The 21,482-nt window shown below is 42.2% G+C and overlaps 1 protein-coding gene across 3 annotated transcripts; it reads right to left on the bottom strand.

Moving 5' to 3' along the window:
* Positions 1–291: 291 nt before the first annotated feature.
* On the bottom strand, positions 292–15,139 carry LOC139545610 (SH2 domain-containing protein 3C-like). 3 transcript variants are annotated; one of them, XM_071353573.1, is made up of 12 exons: positions 14,962–15,139; positions 13,014–13,791; positions 8,694–8,733; positions 7,018–7,146; positions 6,489–6,904; positions 6,130–6,248; positions 5,323–5,807; positions 5,126–5,241; positions 4,788–4,959; positions 4,525–4,636; positions 4,104–4,245; positions 292–1,677 (listed from the first exon to the last, which is right to left on the bottom strand). In XM_071353573.1, exons 1-12 carry the CDS (start codon positions 14,978–14,980, stop codon positions 1,659–1,661), a joined length of 2,547 nt encoding a protein of 848 aa, XP_071209674.1. In that variant the 5' UTR covers positions 14,981–15,139; the 3' UTR covers positions 292–1,658. The 3 variants fall into 3 exon arrangements, with proteins under 3 accessions (XP_071209674.1, XP_071209673.1, XP_071209675.1); XM_071353572.1 differs by having other exon boundaries at positions 4,104–4,310; positions 14,962–15,133; XM_071353574.1 differs by lacking the exons at positions 13,014–13,791; positions 14,962–15,139 and adding an exon at positions 11,497–11,745 and having other exon boundaries at positions 4,104–4,310.
* Between the last annotated feature and the right edge of the window lie 6,343 nt (positions 15,140–21,482).

Genomic DNA, 21,482 nt, shown 5'->3' with positions numbered 1-21,482 from the left:
TAGGCTAGGTTGCAGCAACCTCATGATGGATATAGGGAAATTGGAGTATCATGTACAGTATTAACCTAAACCTATCGATGTTACATTGAGCTGGGTGAATGGAATATGAATGACAGTCATCCAATATGCTGTAATAAAGGCCATGCTCATAAGAAAAATGTCAGCCTCCCTCATCTTAATCGGCACCGACCGCCACTGCAAGTTAAGCACATTATGATGACAATAAAATGTGACTGTTGGTCTGATAACTTCCTAACGTTGACTTCGTGTGACAAAGAAGACATGTTCCAACACCAATAAAAGATTTTTATTAAATTATATTACATATGTCATATAGTCAGGTCAGTCAATATATCCATTGCATTTATGTTGAATACATGGACAAATAGGCTTAGATTCCAAACATATCATTAAATAATTTGCACCTTTGGAACTAAGAACAGTGCATTGTTTGATAACTGACCCTATCAAAGCATGTTCTGATGTAGTACCAGCTTGATCAAATTCATGATAAAATACACTAATGCTAAACACAAGTTAAAGACACATTTTTGTGAATAGCACCAAAAGTAAATATGTATTGCATAGTGACGTATACAGTATCATACATGATTGAGTAGTAGTGGTTGGTTTTCTTGTCTCATCACTGATCACAGAACTAGGACAACAACAAATACTAGTGGCATTATTCATTTTAACACTTTCCCTACATATATTACAAACTTATTGACTTATAATAAGTTATAAGCAAGTAAATGTTCTGCTTAATGTAAGTAACGTTAGAGTATAAGTTAATGTACACACAAGAGAGATGACTAGGATGTGCTAAATAGGTTTTGAAATGCATGTGTTGACTGACCATGAATATTACCTGACTGAAGTGTACTCTTTGTCCTCTGTGTAGCATGATTAAAGTAACAAATACAATGCTACTGAGCAAAGAACAAAATTCCCTTCTTCTTATAAGCTAGTTAGTCTCGTAAGTAAGGCACAGCCTTCATAAGCAGGCTTATTATAACATACAAGAGCAACAGTTATTGATACTGGCAAAGGATTGACCAAATCTACTTCAGATTATTCTCTCACACATAAGGCACAGCCTCATAGGCATGAAGGGAAGGGCAGTGAGACTTTTGCACTCTGTGCAAGGCTGGTCTTCACTTCTATAACAGGGGTATTTGATATTGAAAGGAGCAGCAACAACCCTGGACTGGCCATACGCCAACAGAGCATTATTCTCTGTTTACTATTTCACATCACAAGTCTGTGTAGTGAAGCACATTTCTATGTGAAATTATAAAGTGGCATTAGTAGCCTACCTTATTACCCAGAACCATGAATTTAAGCCATAGCATAGCATCTCTCAAGACAAAAAAAATGTCCTGACTCAGTCTTGCTGGTACAGCCATGTCAGTTGACACGGAGTACTTGACAGGAGTTGCTTCTCATTTCAAGAGACAAAGGCAAGACAGACCCATTCAAGTCCAATGTGGGTTGGGGTTAAAGGTCACTGTGCCGAATGGGGGGGCTCCAGTTTGTTGGACAGGGCGGTCAACACCTGGTCAAACTTGGTGTATCGCTCTGCCTGGTTCTCCTCCGCCCCCCGACTCCCCCACAGCAACCTCATCTGGAATTCTGTGAGGAAGAGTTCTAGAACCTCAGCTTGCTCCTGGAAACCTGTATGTCCACAACACAACACACAACAACATAAAGAGATCATCATTGAAGCCTCACTAATACATATCCAACATGTTCATATATGTGGTAAATTGTGTTGGTGTCGTGGTGGCAAACTTTTATGAAATACTTAATATCACAACACGGTTTTAGTCTGTATCTCAACATGTTTTTAGTCTGTATCTCAACATGGTTGTGGTCTGTATCTCAACATGGTTGTGGTCTGTAACTCAACATGGTTTTAGTCTGTATCTCAACATAGTTTTAGTCTGTATCTCAACATGAGTTTAGTCTGTATCTCAACATGGATTTAGTCTGTATCTCAACATATATTTAGTCTGTATCTCAACATGGTTGTGGTCTGTATCTCAACATGGTTGTGGTCTGTAACTCAACATGGTTTTAGTCTGTATCTCAACATAGATTGAGTCTGTATCTCAACATGAGTTTAGTCTGTATCTCAACATGGATTTAGTCTGTATCTCAACATGGATTTAATCTGTATCTCAACATATATTTAGTCTGTATCTCAACATATATTTAGTCTGTCTCTCAACATGGTTGAGATATGTAGCTCAACATGGTTGTGGTCTGTATCTCGACATGGTTTTAGTCTGTATCTCAACATGTTTTTAGTCTGTATCTCAACATGGTTGTGGTCTGTATCTCAACATGGTTGTGGTCTGTAACTCAACATGGTTTTAGTCTGTATCTCAACATGTTTTTAGTCTGTATCTCAACATGGTTGTGGTCTGTAACTCGACATGGTTTTAGTCTGTATCCAACATGTTTTTAGTCTGTATCTCAACATGGTTGTGGTCTGTATCTCAACATGGTTGTGGTCTGTATCTCGACATGGTTTTAGTCTGTATCTCAACATGTTTTTAGTCTGTATCTCAACATGGTTTTAGTCTGTATCTCAACATGGTTTTAGTCTGTATCTCAACATGTTTTTAGTCTGTATCTCAACATGGTTGTGGTCTGTATCTCAACATGGTTGTGGTCTGTAACTCAACATGGTTTTAGTCTGTATCTCAACATAGATTGAGTCTGTATCTCAACATGAGTTTAGTCTGTATCTCAACATGGATTTAGTCTGTATCTCAACATGGATTTAATCTGTATCTCAACATATATTTAGTCTGTCTCTCAACATAGATTGAGTCTGTATCTCAACATGAGTTTAGTCTGTATCTCAACATGGATTTAGTCTGTATCTCAACATGGATTTAATCTGTATCTCAACATATATTTAGTCTGTCTCTCAACATGGTTGAGATATGTAGCTCAACATGGTTGTGGTCTGTATCTCGACATGGTTTTAGTCTGTATCTCAACATGGTTTTAGTCTGTATCTCAACATGGTTGTGGTCTGTATCTCAACATGGTTGTGGTCTTTAACTCAACATGGTTGTAGTCTGTATCTCAACATTGTTGTAGTCTGTATCTCAACATGGTTGTGTCTGTATCTCAACATTGTTGTGGTCTGTATCTCAACATGGTTGTAGTCTGTATCTCAACATGGTTGTGTCTGTATCTCAACATGGTTGTGTCTGTATCTCAACATGGCTGTAGTCTGTATCTCAACATGGTTGTGGTCTGTATCTCAACATGGCTGTAGTCTGTATCTCAACATGGTTGTAGTCTGTATCTCAACATGGTTGTAGTCTGTATCTTAACATGGTTGTGTCTGTATCTCAACATGGTTGTAGTCTGTATCTCAACATGGTTGTGGTCTGTATCTCAACATGGTTGTAGTCTGTATCTCAACATGGTTGTGGTCTGTATCTCAACATGGTTGTGTCTGTATCTCAACATGGTTGTGGTCTGTATCTCAACATGGTTGTAGTCTGTATCTCAACATGGTTGTGGTCTGTATCTCAACATGGTTGTGTCTGTATCTCAACATGGTTGTGGTCTGTATCTCAACATGGCTGTAGTCTGTATCTCAACATGGTTGTAGTCTGTATCTCAACATGGTTGTAGTCTGTATCTTAACATGGTTGTGTCTGTATCTCAACATGGTTGTAGTCTGTATCTCAACATGGTTGTGGTCTGTATCTCAACATGGTTGTAGTCTGTATCTCAACATGGTTGTGGTCTGTATCACAACATGGTTGTAGTCTGTATCTCAACATGGTTGTGTCTGTATCTCAACATGGTTGTAGTCTGTATCTCAACATGGTTGTGGTCTGTATCTCAACATGGTTGTAGTCTGTATCTCAACATGGTTGTGGTCTGTATCTCAACATGGTTGTAGTCTGTATCTCAACATGGTTGTAGTCTGTATCTCAACATGGTTGTGGTCTGTATCTCAACATGGTTGTAGTCTGTATCTCAACATGGTTGTGGTCTGTATCTCAACATGGTTGTTGTCTGTATCGCAATATAGTTTTGGTGTACATAGTACAAAGACTTCCTCCCACCCTGTAGCTTTTTCTCTGCGTTGGCGCAGTAGTTGCCACCCAGCTGTGCCATAGTACGTGCCGCCGCCAGATGACTCATCACCACATCCATCCCCGCTTCCACCGTCTCCCAGGGCTCCGCCCCGTCCGCCACCGCCACACTCTTCTCCAGGAGGGATAGGAGGGGCACCACGTGCGGGAAAGATGTGTTAGAAAATGCACCGCTCTCTTAGAAAGAGAGGAGAGGAAGAGGTCTATTAGGCATTGTATTGGACACACTGTATACTCTCACTAAGGTCAATGTTTGCATTCACTGCTTTTAGGGGGTGAGACAATGGGTGTGTCAGAAATGGCACCCTATTCCCTAGGCTCTAGTTAAAATAAGGAGACTATTTAGGGAATGTAGGCTAAATGTCTTTGGAGATAAATTAGGATGAAGTACCTTTCCCATCGTTCATGCGCTTCATGAAAGGCTTCAAGGTTTTCTCATAGAGGATAGCGCCCTCTGTGTGTCGCTGGCGTAACACCATCCACGTCTGCTCCAGACGGCAGATCTAAGAGGCAAAGAAAATAAATGCTCATCAATGCACTGATCAGTGTAACTCATGCTTTACCTCCCCTAAATGTAACCTGCTCCACATACTAGTTACAGTAGTTATGTATGAGTAACTCTTCAGTTCCAACGCCCATCCGTATGTGCTGTACCTGTGGCAGCTCTAAGGTTCTCATAATGGCGGCGAAGCCAAACATGTTGCCCAGGTTGCTCTTGAGCTCAGCAGCCATTTGGATGGTTTTGTGCAGCAGGGAAGCTCTCTCCTCAGTGCTGCCAGTACAACCCAGCACCTCCACAGCTAGCATGATGGACATGGTCTGGAACCTGGATGATAGAGGGATAGCCGAGGCACAGAGAAAACAGAGACTTTACAAAGACATCAATTAAACTGGTGAATTTAGAAATACAAGGAAGCTGACACAGAAACACCCAAAAATCTGAAAAACCAAAAAGTGTGTGAAGTAATGTGAAAAGTAATGCCAGTCCTCACCTTTCCAGCAGGTCCAGACGGAGTTGGTGACCGTGTGGGAGGGTCAGTAGCTCCATCCCAGAACTTACACCCATCTTCCTCTGCATCTCCGGAGTCACGTTCAATATTCTGGCGACCTGAGGACCAGAGACATGGTAAGAAAAGGATATGTTTGGGTTGTGCAATGAGGGAGTGTGTGTGTGTGTGTGTGTCAGTACCATGCAGTCAGCCTTGGTGATGTGTTTAGCCGCTGTCTTGGCATCCACCTGGGCTAGCAGCTCCTTGATCCTCCTCAGCACCCCCACCTCCAGGGGCCTGTTCTCCTTGGGCATCAGTGGGGACTGGTACCTACTAGGCCTGAAGGCAGAGGCTGTTTCCACTATAGGGACCTCATACACATTCTCCTCCTTCACAGGGTCTACAACACTCTGTCCCTCCTCCTCCTCCGTACACAGCCGCTTCACATAACTCTGAGCTGGTGGGGTGGCAGGACAGAGCTGACTGTAGCTGCTGTCTGTGTCTGGAGTCAGATATATGTGGGTTGGTGAGGCCTGGGCTCTGGTGGTATGTTGTGTGTTGTTGTTGGGGGAGGGTGAGGGTGAGGGGCAGGGTTGGGTCCTGCTGCTGGAGCGTCTGGAGACAGATGGGGAGGGAGCCACCTCTGGCACTCGGATGACACGTGGACTCCTGGGCTGCTGGGTGACTTCAGATACAAGCAGAGAAAATTCACAATAATGAGTTACACAATATAACACTTTGTCACACTTCATCCCTCCCCTATTCCCCAGGTAACTATTCCCCAGGTCGTTGCTGTAAATGAAAATGTGTTCTTAATCAACTTACCTGGTAAAATAAGGGTTAAAAATCAAATTAATATTATGTCAGTCCTTTCCTATGGAAGTGTTTTATTTGAAACTAAAGTCACTGGGAAGCAATTGAAGAGTTTTTATGTGGCACTCTCACAGTGCAGATATTTGATTATGTGCTTGTGATGTTTTGCTGTACAAAAACAGCCCCATACTCACTGAATGGCGAAGAGAGAAGGTTCTCTCCAATAGGTGAAGAGGGCTGATGGATTTTCTCAATCTGATCCAAATTGAAGCTACAGCTCCTGACTGCCCCCCTGTGGTGAACAGTAGAAGGGCTGTGCGCACACACACACACACACACACACACACACACACACACACACACACACACACACACACACACACACACACACACACACACACACACACACACACACACACACACACACACACACACACCTTTAGTCAAAATCAACAAACTATATTTGAAGCACAGCAAAAAAACTGCTCACAGCCGCCAAACTGGTGCTGTAGTCAAAAGAGCAGAGGACAGTGCAGATGAGAACCAGTCTCACCTAAGCGGGCAGATCTTGTCCATCCCATTCCCACTCTGGGTCTTGACCAGAGCCCCTTTCTGACAGGAGGGAGAGTTCAGAGAGCCCTTGTGGTTGGCCAGAGCGAAGGCTGCCTCCAAGTAGTGTAGTGGTAGAGTACGATTAACGGGACTGTGGATCTGAGCCCCACTCTGCTGAGTCAAAACCATCCTGTTCCCCACGTAGAAGTGAACCAAAGCAGGCACGGAGTCGAAGGCCTCTCCCTCCAGGGTGTACTGGACCCGGGTGTAGGTCTCACTGGTCTGAAGCAGGACCTTGCTTATTAGGAAGTGCAGGGTATTTTGGTTCCAGCGGTTGGTCAGCACATAGTCTTCCAGGCTGGAGAGAGAGTCTCGGATGAGGAAGTCCCCATGGTGCAACACCAGAGTCTCTGACACCTGCCAGTCAAAGGACACATCAGTTAAGGAGAGCTAGAGATTACTACGAATGTCATGCGTGTGTACGTGTGCATAAGTATGTCCAGATGTTTGAGGGAGCAGGGGAGCCTCACCTCCCAGGGGATGTGTCCATGGTACCAGCCATGGCTCAACAGGTTGCTGCTGCTTAGTTTCAGCTCTTCCTCCAGCTCCCTGCGCAGCTTCTCAGATGGGACGTCCAACCAGAACCTCTCCTTGGAGAACTTAAAAGACATAGGAAGCAAAGGTAAGACGTAGAGAAGAGATGAAAATAAAATACATTTCAACTTCATAACCCCTGTGAAACAACAGTTACAGCATCTGCGTAGATTCAGCACCAGACAGTGGAAACAAGTCACTTTGTTGCCTTTCCCCCGGTTAGTCTGTTGTGAAATTCAGTAGATGGAGTGAAGCAGGGAAGGTCAGAGAAAAAAAGTCAGGCATTCCCACACTGGCATGTCACCAGAGCACAGTCTTGGGCAGGTTGTTGCGGTAACGTTATTGTGTAGCTTAGCCATTAGTCAGCCAAGCTGTCACCTATTTACACACAGTCTCCCAGGCAAAGTAGATCAAGCACCCTGACCCTCCAATCACCACTTGTATAAATCTTTCTTGGAATTCATTTTAAATGGGCGGATCTACTGGTCCTAACGACTGTTCCCTTCCCAAGCCTTAAACTACAGTAGGTGACATGTTGTTTTCTCAAACAACAACATTTCCATCTATTTAATGGTTTGTCCCATGGCCTGATTGACACTACTCCAAAAACACTTTCAAAATGAAGAGGTAACCTCATGGATACTTTGGATTGAATTAATAACATACCGGTTTGCTGCATCAAGATAATTTTGCATTTCAAGGAGGGAAAGTGTTCATTTTAAATACAAATTGAATGTTTGACAGCCAGATTGGGAATTTAGCCAGGACACCAGGCTCAATACCCAACTCCGACAATAATGCCATGGGATCTTCAGTGACCACAGACAGTCAAGACACATGTTTAACATCCCATCTGAAAGACAACACCCTACACAGGACAATGTCCCCAATCACTGCCCTATGATATTTTTTTAGACCAGAGGAAAGTGCTTCCAACTGGCCCTCCAACACCACTTCCAGCAGCATCTGGTCTCCCATCCAGGGACTGACTATGACCAACCCCACTTAGCGTCACAGGTAGGTCAGAAGTGGGATGCAGGGTGGTATGCTGCTGGCAAGTGGTCTTGTTTTTTGGAAAGTCACTTTTTTGGGCGGGACCGTAGATATATAATGTAATATATATTGATAAAATAAAGCTTCAAATAAAGTTGATTTAAAATGTAGAATCAATTGTATGGTTGTAAAGTTAGAGAGGATCCAACGAATGAATGTTTCTGAATTCCTTCAGTCTTTCCATCTGCACTAGGCATAACCAGTCAAATCCAGATCAGGCTCAGTTGCCCACAGTTACACAGTCGTCTCTAAACTATTCCTCTGGAATGGGCAGGCTTCCCAACTCTTTTATGTCACCGAACCTAATTCAATTAGAGCTCGACCGCTGCACACACTGTGATCCCCATCACAGTTCTAATGGTTCCACACAAACACAGCAAGAGAGGGGATTCTAAAAACAACACACTCTATAGGAAGAAGTAAACAAGTCTCCTTTTTTTGTTGTTTTGCAATGCTAAAACGGGCACCTCAGAGTTTTATGTTCGAGAGAATGTCTCAAAAGGACCACTTATTATGAATCCATCCATATTAGTAGTGAGGAGGAGGTAAAATATCTTACCTTCACATATTCACCTTTGCTTTCAATTGGATCCAATTGGCTGGAAGAAAGAGGGGAAAACATCATGTTAGAATGGAAATGTATGTTCTTCATTGTGATGGCACAACATTCAGGGCCTTGTCCTCTATGTATGTACTTCTCTATGTGCCTCGGCTAGGGGGAAATAGGCCTATTACATAACAGTCTAGTAGGAGTTCAAATCTGCAATACCTCCAAGATATGTACTAATATGACAACTCCAAGCAACAGCCGGTGACATTAAACAAAAACTATCATGGAAGACGAGAGGCATGTCAGGAGCTTTTGAAAAGTGTTACTTTGGACTTTCTGTTGTTCCTCAGCCAAGAACGTTTCCACAAGAGTACTGTCAAGAGACATGACCTCTTGTTCCCATGAACTCAATCTCTCACACACACACACACACACACACACACACACACACACACACACACACACACACAGCTGCTCCTCGTCCTCCCCAACATACCATTCTTCCCCCCTCCTTCCTTCCAGCTAAAGATACATTCACTAACAAACACACATATATGGCCCACAGGGGTCCCAAACTACAATAACACAGACTGAGATAATGATGAGAAAAACCAGCAGTAGAACTAGCTTTCATTATCTGACAAGAAGAAGAATCTGCAGACTCATTTCCCATGTTTCTATGATGCCTAATAAAGCCAAGCTCCTCTGACCGCCATTTCAGTTTGAGCTAAGGAGCCTCCCTATTCAGTACTTGGCCGGATGAGTTTCCCTAGATGAAGATCCATATTTACAGCATAAACTAACGTCATCAAACAGCCATGAGGCAGCTGTGTATGGGGGAGACACACACAAACACACAACCCCTTGAAGTGGGTTGTGGCTCAAAACAATAATAAGAATCACATACAGTATGACCTGCAAACACTGAACATTGTACACTGCCCATATACATAAGGACACAGTAAGTAGTTTATGACACGGTTTATAATGGAGCAGTGTTACTGTCAGTAAAACCGAGGAAAGAGCGAGGTTTCACAGATCACACTCATGACTATGAAAGCTATGTCCTTCGAGTGAGTCTAGAGTTCAGAGCTTTACACTAAAGACACTTGACCAGTGCCACCTCTGCCTATACGCAGACTACGCATTGAGCGCAAGGCCCCGTGGCCGCTAGGGGCCCCCGCCACCACTGTTTTTTTGGGGGAACTCAGTCAGGGTCTCAACTTACTGTTGGGAGTATGAATAGTAGAATACACAAGGTAGTCATTTTGAAATGTGGTTGTGCATCAGCAGTTTTTCTCTTGTTATGTCAGTCACCGACAGTTACTCAATTAGCCCTTGAAACTAATGTTTTATACACTGTAGATTGCTAGGTAACTTAGTCTGGCCAGCTATCTAAACCTTGTAGTAATCATGGCTGAATTACCGACCGGGCACAAAGGGCACGTGCCCAGGGTTCCTGGCCTACAGTGGGTCCCCATTGATTTTGTAAGTCACCCAGATATCGTATGAACATGGCATAAGTCAAGGCAAAATGTGTGGAATTGCTGAAAATGTGCTTGAAAAATGCAAAGGTTTCTCTACTCATGGCAAAATGTGTAGAATTGTTGTTAATTTAAATTCGATTTTTTTTCCCGATGATCAGGCAAAATGAATCACTACTGACAAGCTGTCTATTGACCTCAGCATAGAGAGTAAAATGACCCTTGATCTGAACTTCCATCCTTCACATTTTCACTTTCATCTATACCAGCGGCATTTGCTCAATATTGTTTCCTCTCTTCTATAGACTAATAGGTAGTAGAATCTCGGTCTGTACATAATGTCTAGGACAGGGTTCCCCAATAAGTGGGTGATCCCCACGGGTGATATTTGTTGTTGGACATTGCTGCAAAATCACCAGGAAATTAGCTCAAAGTGATTTTAATTTAGGAAATCTGTTCCAAAGTATTCCCACGCATACATAGAGAGGCATATGTGACCGTATCCCAATGTGGTCAAGGTTTGAAATAATTATTGTCAAATACTATATCTGTTTGGGTTTCTTGTGGTCAATTTTCAGTGTAAAAATGATTTAGAACTATGTTCCTGACCCGACCATCCGCTAAATGTAATTGGGGACCCCTGGCTTCGGGGAACGTCAGGGAACATAAGGTCAAGTTCAACTGGCTGAGAGATCAATTACTTCCACTAGCTGTTACGACAATCAGAAGTCAGTCTCGACCATAGACTGTATGGTCGCCATTCACTGGACAGAGAGCAGTAATAATGTCCTCCTTTCGCTGAAATGAAGGAAAACGTCCAACTTCCTTAAGCAATACACATTACATAACTCATATCCCAGGCTCCCCAAATGACAAACAGACACTATAGGCGAGGCTATTGTAGGACATTAAACCCAGAGATCACTGTCCGAAGATGAACATTTCATGTGAATAGGGTTTATTCATGTGTCATAAGAAAATAGATGTATTCATGTATATCAAGATATACTGTGTGGCAGTAAGTCACTTCCGGGCACCATGCAGCTAATGAATATAATTAACTAGGATGGATTAGTTGTTTGTGCAGTGTGCAGGCTGCAACTGCAAGATGTTACAATGTAACACAATGACATTACCTGCAACATATGTGAATGTTACAATGTCCAAAACATAAAAACAGTTTTCAAACGAAAGTGCTCAGAGAGAACATGACTATGCAGTCCAGGCAATAAACAACCTATGAACTAGAACTTATCCATCAAACGTACATCCACCATGAAGTTATGTTATTGTATTATCATAAGAGATCTAGAAATCTGAAAACTCACCTTATTCCCATGGTAGTAAATACTCGAGACGGAATCGGGCGGTAGCCTATATCATGAGTTTCGCACATCTCTAGCGGTGTAACGATCTCAAGTCATTGCGCTGAGCTGAACTACAAGCCGAGCAAAGGGTGCTCTCGTCCACGCGCAAAAACCGTGCAGGGGAGGAACCTTCAGCCCATGCATGTTATTGTCGGAGTCGAATGATCGTTTTGCTATTCTACAAGACCTTTCAAATTCATGCTTATGGGCACATCCAATTTTAAAGGCGATTAATTAAGCGTCCCGCCTCGAGAAACAGGTACACTGTCAAACCAAGTGTTTAGGATCTGAACACTTAACTAAACACTTTTCTGTAACACTTCGAGGGGGTGTTGTTTTAACACTGTAGGGTGTAAAGCCATATTTGCGTATTTCACAGAATGACTTTTAACTGAATGTGACACCCACCCATGACTGTGGTTGTTCCATTCAATTATTTATATTCCTGGAGCCTTCACTAGATGACTGCCTAAGTGAATGTGTTTCAATTAAAAGTAAATCCTTAATGACCACATATACATTTCATATGGTCTAGTTATACTCCACATTGTGGTCAGAAAATCCTGGCTCATGGGCCACATCAAACACGTAATTCCTATTGGAATCCAGCCAGAGGGAGTATTTCTAAGAATTCAAATATTTTATCATCCACAACCTGCACACAGAATGACTGCTATTGTGCAGGATTTCAAAATCAAAACTAGCTAAACCAGAAAATCTAAACTGGAACAACCATCTCAGTAACGGGTGCAATAAGTAAAACCCCTTGCAGATTGGATTAAAACAAACTATTCTAAAAATCAACCTGCAACAAAGCATGCTGGGAAATATGATAATAAGTCCCCTCTTTTTCACTCAGAGAGTTAACTGAAATGAACTCAACACACCACACGATGGAAAATATTTTTTGAATCAAATGTCCTGTTCCGTTGTGCTAAGGTAAGGTGACAGACATTCCTAACACTGATCTGAATAAAAGGCATGGAATTTCTAATGACTAAATGCACTCTAAACAGAACGATGGGAAAGTTAACACTAGTGTTTAAAATCTGAACACTTAGGAGATATAGGTGTTTTCTTGGTTGGAAACTCACTGGAAAAAGCTGAATGTCATGTTTAGTCTTGCATTCTAAACGCCTGTATTTAAGGTGAGAACACTTATTGAAAAATCGAAATGCCTGATGTTTAAGTTTTAAACACTAACGTTTAGGTTATAAGCATGTCACATGTTTCATGGTTTTACAGTGTAGGTTGGCTAATGCAACTTCACTTCAGAGCACTTTTGCAGGATACTATATGGCACTAGAGTTCATTCCGGACTTTAAAACCTATGCCTGTCAGTTACACATTTTTGAATTCTGAGATACAGATACAATTTTTGATATTCTGTTTGAAAAAAATATATAAAAGGTTACAGAATGTATCAATTCATCTCACACACATATTATCCCTTGTGTTGTGATAAATCAGTTTCTCACCAGTCAAATGTCCCCATCCGCTGTGAATCTCCCAGAGTCCTGCTTCCATCATCTTGTGTCTTCTGCTCTGTATCTCTGCGGACCACCTGTGCTATAGGGTCCATCACCTCATACAAGTCCTTGGTAAGCGCTGTCGGTGACACTGGGTCAGAGTAGTACTGAGTGCTCTGGGAGGAAGGCATAGTGGCAGGGTCAGGCACACAAGGATTGGTCCTGGCTGCATTGACCACTGAGTGGTCCTCACATGTCAATGGTGGATCTTGATTTCCTGAGGGTTTATTAAGTGCAGAGGACTTGGGTACCTCATATGAGCCTCTACGGGATGGCAGTGTATCTGTGTCACAGCTGGGTGAGGGAGAGTGAGTGGGGGCCTGAACCACTGGCAGTGTTTTCCCTGTAAGGCCACCAGGCAATGGCTTCTCTAAAGCTGAAAGATGGGTACTAGACAGGACACTCAGAAGAGGAGAATCACGTACATAGTCCCCAGCCTGACACTGGCTCTGCCCTCCACTGATCTGACCTTTGCTACTCCTTTTTTTCTTTGACCCCTTGCTGCTTTTCTCCCTCTCCTTTCGAGGCACGGTACCTACGTGTGTGTACATGTCACTGGAGCGAGCATAGCCCGGGCTGAGTAAGCAGGTATCCATGTCATCAACTGAGTTGGCCCCCAAAGTTTTGTCACTGTGGCTCCCATCAGGCTTTGAGGTTATCTTGGGGTCTGTCTTGTCTGACGAACGACGGATGGAGAGATTGGAGAGACTTCCAAACCACTTGAGACCTGGGGAGAGAGCGCAAGATTTCCTTACTGTATCCACTGTTGCCATGGCTCATTTCATATTCTGATACATTGGTGTTCTATGGGACAGTATGTGCTTTGAATTGAGATTCCTCTCTTCATTTTTATCATGTGAAAAATATTATTTGTGTCCTCTCTGCTCAGTCATGCCTGGAATGTTTTCACATGCAAGCCGAACATGCTGAATCCCTCACCGGATTCATTTCTGAACTGAGAGCTGAACTCTGTGGTTGTTTAATTATGTTTCTTCCCTGCGGACCCATTAGAGCATGAAAACTTGATGCAGACATATTGAATGCCTCTAGTCTGCTTCCAGCTAAATATGATTCCTCAGGGGCTGTTAAAAGGAGTGGGAGAGGGAGAAATTGGGGGAGACAATAGAGGAATACTATCATTTTCCCTACGCTAGTCATTTATTTACTTTTCAGAGACACATTAGGCAAGAGGGGGGTGTACTCTGGACCTGAACGGCTAGCTTTGTAACTGAGAGCATTATCTAGGGAGACTTGAGGAAGTAGAACTATAAACATGTTATTCTGTAACAGACGTCGGCTACTATCTGATCAGGTTTTTCATCTTCAGCACAATATTAGAGGGATTTCCTTCACTCAAATTATTTTCAAATTATGTTTTTGGTCCTGATGGTCAAGTTTAAATGACATAATGACCTTCTACTGTCGTTATACACTCCAAACTACACACACACACACACACACACACACAAGTACATGACCTAATCCATAATACCAAACAAACATAACTTTGTTGTCTATAGCAGGCTGGCTTGTATTAGTAAGAGCTGTTTTTATATTGTATGCCATGGTCAGTCTCCATTTAGTGCTCAATTGAGATGCTATTTGAAACAAAACAATGAGCCAGCTATGTTTTTGTTTACAATAGCATATAAACCTGAATAGTGTTTTTATAAGTGGAGCAACAGCAGACAATGAGTGAACTGACAGAGAAACAAGAGTCAATAGAACTCATTCATTACAAATAGTCCCATTAAGAGATGAGAAGCCTCCTGCCTTTCCCTAACTCTGACTCATAAAATAACCAGAGCTCTAGGATTGTTGCATTCTGTGATCCTTCTTATTATATACTGTAGAATTGATTACGAATGAGACATTTATTAAGAAAAACAAAACTTACTCAGTTTTCGTTTGCTCATGGTTTGGGGTAGGTTCAGACGTGTAAGGATACAAGTCCTATTATCATCCTTGTTCTTAGACAGTCTATATGAGGACAACTTTGATACACTCCTTGAACAGCATGCAGTTTCCACAGTGTGATGAACAGTAATACCTTCTTTTGCCCAACAGAGAAATGTTCTTCCTGTCGTCTTGAGAGAGCGGAATTGGCAAATCCATTTTACGTCAGCAGTCATTTCTGCATGTGAAAGACAGACATTCTAGTGAATCTATCAAACCAACGTTTCCAATTAACATGACCTTTACCCTAATAAGTTAAAACATGTCAGTGTCACATACAGTTGTTGTGTTATTTCTACAGTTGTTGTGTTATTTTAAAGGAGCTTTCAGCAAGGCTGTATATGATGTGATCTATTAATGTGCTTATAAATGATTGACAATCTATAGATGACAAAATATTGATTAAGCAAAACAACAAAATAGTCCCACCAAAAAAATAAGTAAACCAAAACATCGGGAGGGCATCAGGAGGGAACTTGCGCTTCTCCTTTTTGGGGGGTGGGGTTTTGACTCAGATAGTGAGTAGTCACTCAGCACAAGTCTTGCATCATTTTCTCTGGGTTGCTACATTTCCTATTGAGACTTCCTGTCATATGTAAAGAAATAAGCAATAGTAGGCAGTAAGCAGTACGCAGTAAGCAGTTTGTCTAGGCACAAAGAACACCATGCTAGCTCGAAACAAGCTTTGACATTTTCACTAGCATTTAGTATGACTTGGTATCTGACACAATTAGGCCTATACAGCCAACACAAGGATGACATTGTTAATGACAGCTGACTTGTCTATGAATCGGCCAGGGCCTGGCAAGTACCGTACAGGCCTATTCATACGGTTGCAAATCCTTTGTTTCACGCAACAGAGATGTATTAATGAAATAGTATTCCAATAGAAGTTAGTAGATCTGTGAAAAGGGAGAGAGGGGACGACGTTTGTTGGCTTGTGGAATGTTAATTTAATTGACAAATATATACCCTTTATATGCAGTTTCAGTTTTGTGTGCATACTTGCAGTAATACATTCCCAAATATTTATTGTGCTTGAACAGAGTCGATGCCAAAGCCTTGGACCTTGCCCATGTCATTGATGTGCTTATATGAAAGAACAAGAGAATCCCATGTACTACAATACTGTAATCAGAGTAGGTTCTATAGATTAACTAGGTAAACATGATGTATTGTAAATATCTGTTTGTTAAACTGATAGTATGGTAATACAGGAGCCGAACTGTCTGATGTTCCATTTCAGTGGGCAGACTGACATTCCAATTCAATGGCACCTGACGTCATTCCCTGGTAACAACGTGTGTTGTGGATGCCAGGAGTGGGAGAAGGTCCAGGAAAATGGTGGCGAGTAGTGTGTAACAAAATGGAAGAAATGGAGAGAAAGTTGGTGAAGCAACAGCTGTGCTGGAATGCGATCAATATGGGTGTCAGTTCTGATCCTATGGAGCATGAGGATGAGGGTCACGGATCTGAATGGTCTATAGTGGAAAGACATAGGAAGAAGACAGATCCTGATACTGAAACAGTGGAGCATCTAGTATAGAAAGGAAAAAGAGGGTCAAGATAGGAAGCAAGAGTAATAATGTGTCGGAGTGGAAAGATGGTGTTTGATGAGACCACAGGGCCTCATTTACACCCTATCCGACTAACCAATGCCGTAGAGAAAGAGAAGTTAAACTAGCCCGGTTAATTAGAAATTGTAGATTGCTAATATTTTGTGGTAACCAGGCTCAGCAAGCGAAGATTCTGCAAATGGAAAAGCTTAATGGGAAGAATATTGAACGCCATGCACATGGTGCTTATTCTAGGTTGAGGGGAGTCCTCACTGGGGTCCCAATATATATGTCCACAGATGATATTAAAGAAAATGTGAAGGGAAGCAGAGTAGTGGAGGTCAAAAGGTTGATCAATAAGAAAGAGGGACAATGAAGTGAAAGCTTATCAGTGATGCTGAGGTTTGAAAAAGTTTTGGGAAAAGTACAGATAGGATTCCTTATGTTCGAGAATTTCTCCCATATGCACTGCAGTGTTTTAAATGCCAAAGATTGGGACATGTGCTGCTCAGTGTAAAGGAAAGAAAAGATGTGTCAAGTGTGGAGGGGAACACCTAATCAGTTGTACAACTGAATGGTGTCTTCCACATTTCCATCTTAATCAGAGAGGTGCGGGGGGCTGCCTTAATCAACATCCAAGTCATCGGTGCCCACGGAACAGTGGGTTAACTGCCTTTGCTCAGTTAACCCACTGGGTTACTGGCCCAATGCTCCTACCCACCAGGCTACCTGCCGCCCCATGATTAGGGTGAATGTCGGAGCAATGTGAAGGTTAAGTGCTGTAATTGTAGGGGAAAAAACAGTGCAGCATTTGGTAGATGCCAGGTGCAGAGAGAGAGGCTAGAGAGGTTCAGAGATATAGAATCAGTCATGCTTTATCACATGCAGAGGCGGTAAGACAGATTGGTAGAATTACAGTCTGGACCCATGGAGCTTACATGGATGTACACTACCGTTCAGAAGTTTGGGTTCACTTAGAAATGTCCTTGTTTTTGAAAGAAAAGCACATTCTTTGTCCATTAAAATAACATCAAAATGATTCCATGCGAGAAATTGCCAAGAAACTGAAGATCTTGTACAATGCTGTGAACTACTCCATTCACAGAACAGTGCAAACTGGCTCTAAACAGAATAGAAAGAGGATTGGGAGGCCCCAGTGCACAACTGAGCAAGAGGACACGTACATTAGAGTGTCTAGTTTTAGAAACAGACACCTTACAAGTCCTCAACTGGCAGCTTCTTTAAATAGTACCCGCAAAACACCAGTCTCAACGTCAGTGACTCTGGGATGCTGGCCTTCTAGGCAGAGTTGCAAAGAAAAATAAATATCTCAGACTGTCCAATAAAAATAAAAGATTAAGATGTGCAAAAGAACACAGACACTGGACAGAGGAACTCTGCCTAGAAGGCCAGCATCCCGGAGTCGCCTCTTCACCGTTGACGTTGAGAGTGGTGTTGGCCTTCTAGGCAGAGTTGACGTTCAGACGGGATGGTGGCTTTAGAAGCTTCTGATAGGCTAATTGACATCCTTTGAGTCAATTGGAGGTGTATCTGTGGATGTATTTCAAGGCCTACCTTCAAACTCAGTGCCTCTTTGCTTGACATCATGGGAAAATCAAAAGAAATCAGCAAAGACCTCAGAAAAAAATTGTAGACCTCCACAAGTCTGATTCATCCTTGGGAGCAATTTCCAAATGCCTGAAGGTACCACGTTCATCTGTACAAACAACAGTATGCAAGTATAAACACCATGGGACCATGCAGCCATCATACCGCTCAGGAAGGAGACGCGTTCTGTCTCCTAGAGATGAACGTACTTTGGAGCGAACAGTGCAAATCAATCCCAGAACAACAGCAAACGACCTTGTGAAGATGCTGGAGGAAACAGTTACAAAGGTATCTATGTCGACAGTAAATCGTGTCCTATTTCTACATAACCTGAAAGGCCGCTCAGCAAGGAAGAAGCCACTGCTCCAAAACCGCCATAAAACAGCCCGACTATGCTTTGCAACTGCACATGGGGACAAAGATCGTACTTTTTGGAGAAATGTCCTCTGGTCTGATGAAAGAAAATGGCCATAATAGCCATAAAGACCATCGTTATGTTTGGAGGAAAAGAGGGATGCTTGCAAGCCAAAGAACACCCTCCCAACCATGAAGCACAGGGGTGGCAGCATCATGCTTTGCTGCAGGAGGGACTGGTGCATTTCACAAAATAGATGGCATCATGAGAAAGAAAAATTATGCGGATATATTGAAGCAACATCTCAACACATCAGTCAGGAAGTTAAAGCTTGGTCGCAAATGGGTCTTCCAAATGGACAATGACCCCAAGCATACTTCCAAAGTTGTGGCAAAATGGTCAACAAAGTCAAGGTATTGGATTGGCCATCACAAAGCCCTGACCTCAATCCTATAGAAAATCTGTGGGCAGAACTGAAAAAGCGTGTGTGACTCAGTTACACCACCTCTGTCAGGAGGAATGGGCCAAAATTCACCCAACTTATGGTGGGAAGCTTGTGTAAGGCTACCCAAAATGTTTGACCCAAGTTAAACAATTTAAAGGCAATGCTAGCAAATACTAATTGAGTGTATGTAAACTTCTGATCCACTGGGAATATGATGAAAGAAATAAGAGCTGAAACAAATAATTCTCTCTACTATTATTCTGACATTTCACATTCTTAAAATAAAGTGGTGATCCTAACTGACCTAAGACAGGGAATTTTTACTAGGATTAAATGTCAGGAATGGTGAAAAACTGAGTTTAAATGTATTTGGCTAAGGTGTATGTAAACTTCAGACTTCAACTGTATATGGTCCAGCTGCGATGTCATCTCTCAGAAGAGTCATCCCTCAGGGTCCCTATGATGCCACCTATTGATATGTCATGTCTCAATGCAGTGCATCTCTCAGGAGAAGTGGGGATTTCGAAAGGAGTCTTTTAACACTAGAAGCGCTGGAATTCCATAACTAGAACCGTTATGACTTGATATTTCAATTATTATTATTTCAAACATTCAATAATAAATAATACATTCTAAAATTAATGCATTTGTTATTAGTTAAGGGAGCTAACGTTATCTAGCATTTACATTTATGAAAACATAATGTTACATTCTTGGCTACCGTTAGGTAACGTTCAAAGACAGAGCTCACAGCGAGTGAATTAACACTTTTTTTGCATAATTGAAATTCCATCTCTGCAGACCATGACTAACGTCCGATATCCTAAACGACGTCTTGAGTGGCACCTTAAGAAACCCCCACTCTTCCTGAGAGATGCACTGCACTGAGAGATGACATATCAGTAGGTGGCAGCACAGAGACCCTGAGGGGCAATTGTGGTGGTGAACATGCACCTGAATTTCTGAAGTGTCCTGTTAGGGTGAAGGAGACGGAGGTGGCAAGAATAAGTGCTGTCCAGAATGTCTCCTATCCGGAGGCATTGAGAAGAGTGGAAGAAAGGAGTGAAGTTGAAGAAGCAATGGTAGAACGAGTAGAGAAAAAAATGTGTGTTGTGGTTCCTAACTAGTTGTTTGATAGGAGATGAGCTCCTGATTTAGAACTTGTCACCACTGACTGTAACCACTTGGCGTCGATGGCAAGTTGGAGGAAATGGCGACTGTGCTTGAATCCGGGAGGCTCTAAGATGGCAGCTTGAGCGGACGCTTACTACCAAGCTCTGCACACCAACTTTTGAAAGATAGTGAAAAGTGTATTTATGTAAAAGTGTAAAAGTGTATGTATATAGGGACCCTGAGGATAGGATAAAGTAATCCTTCTCACTCCCCCCCCCCTTAAAAGATTTAGATGCACTATTGTAAAGTGGCCGTTCCACTGGATGTCATAAGGTGAATGCACCAATTTGTAAGTCGCTCTGGATAAGAGCGTCTGCTAAATGACTTAAATGTAAATGTAAAATGTATATAAGTGAGAGCATTTGTGTCAAAACCATTAGTGTGGAAATCGTAAAGGATATGGTCACGTGTCGAATGTTTGCAGACGGGAGAAGTATGATATTGAAGAATCTGTGAATGGAAAATGTTGCAACTGTGGTGGGGATCATACTCCGGACTTCCTTGAGTGCCCTGTTAGGGTGAAGGAGGTCGAAGTGTCAAGGATCAGGGCTGCCAGAGATCTCCTATGTGAAGGAGGTGAAGAGAGTCGAAGGGGCAAGAGGCAACAGTGTTGAAGATATGGCAGTGGATGAATTGCAATCAGTTGCTAGTGTTTTAAGTAAATCGGGTGATCTGGATACACTCATTGTGAAGAAGGTGGATGTTGTGGCATTTATAGCCACAGTGATTAATTGTACAGCACAAGTGTCTAAGAGGTCCAAGTTGCTGGATATTATATCTGCAGCCGAGAAGTTTTTGGGGCTCCAAGACTTCACAGCAGAAGCACTACAAGGGTTTTTGTCGCAAGGAAATGTCCTGCCCTCACAGAAGGCTTCTGAGCCTGTGTTAGGACCTGATTAGAATGAGGTTTTTACAGAAAAGCAGGTTTATTTTGTTTAGTTAATTAATTTTTTTGGTAGTTAGTATTTTATTTTTACCCAAATGTTTTTCCTTTTTTGGGATCCTTATTATCCATCCGCACAGTAGGTGGAAGAATGCACATTTAATTGTTGCAAACGCCATTAATCCATAGAAGAAGTACAATTTCGAATAATCTGGGAATGGAAAATGTTGCAACTGAGGTTTTTACAGAAAAGCAGGTTGATTCTGTTAGGTCAATAATTTTTTGGCTAGTTATGAGGTTTTATTTTTACCCCCCAAAAAAATATTTTGGGATAACTATTATCCACCCGTACACTAGGTGGCGGAATGCACATTTAATTGTTGCGAACGCCATTATAGCATAGAAGAAGAAGTTGTTCTATAGCGCAATCGCTGGAGAAAAA

The sequence above is a fragment of the Salvelinus alpinus genome, chromosome 19 (assembly GCF_045679555.1).
Source record: "Salvelinus alpinus chromosome 19, SLU_Salpinus.1, whole genome shotgun sequence".
NCBI lineage: Eukaryota > Metazoa > Chordata > Actinopteri > Salmoniformes > Salmonidae > Salvelinus > Salvelinus alpinus.
This window is presented reverse-complemented; position numbering and strand designations above follow the sequence as displayed.

Coding starts and splice junctions, on each gene's coding strand:
- LOC139545610 (XM_071353572.1), bottom strand. Junction 7,147..8,693: donor GCAAAGGTGAATATGTGAAG/GTAAGATATTTT, acceptor ATGTCTTTTAAG/TTCTCCAAGGAGAGGTTCTG. Junction 4,960..5,125: donor CGTCTGGACCTGCTGGAAAG/GTGAGGACTGGC, acceptor TCTATCATCCAG/GTTCCAGACCATGTCCATCA.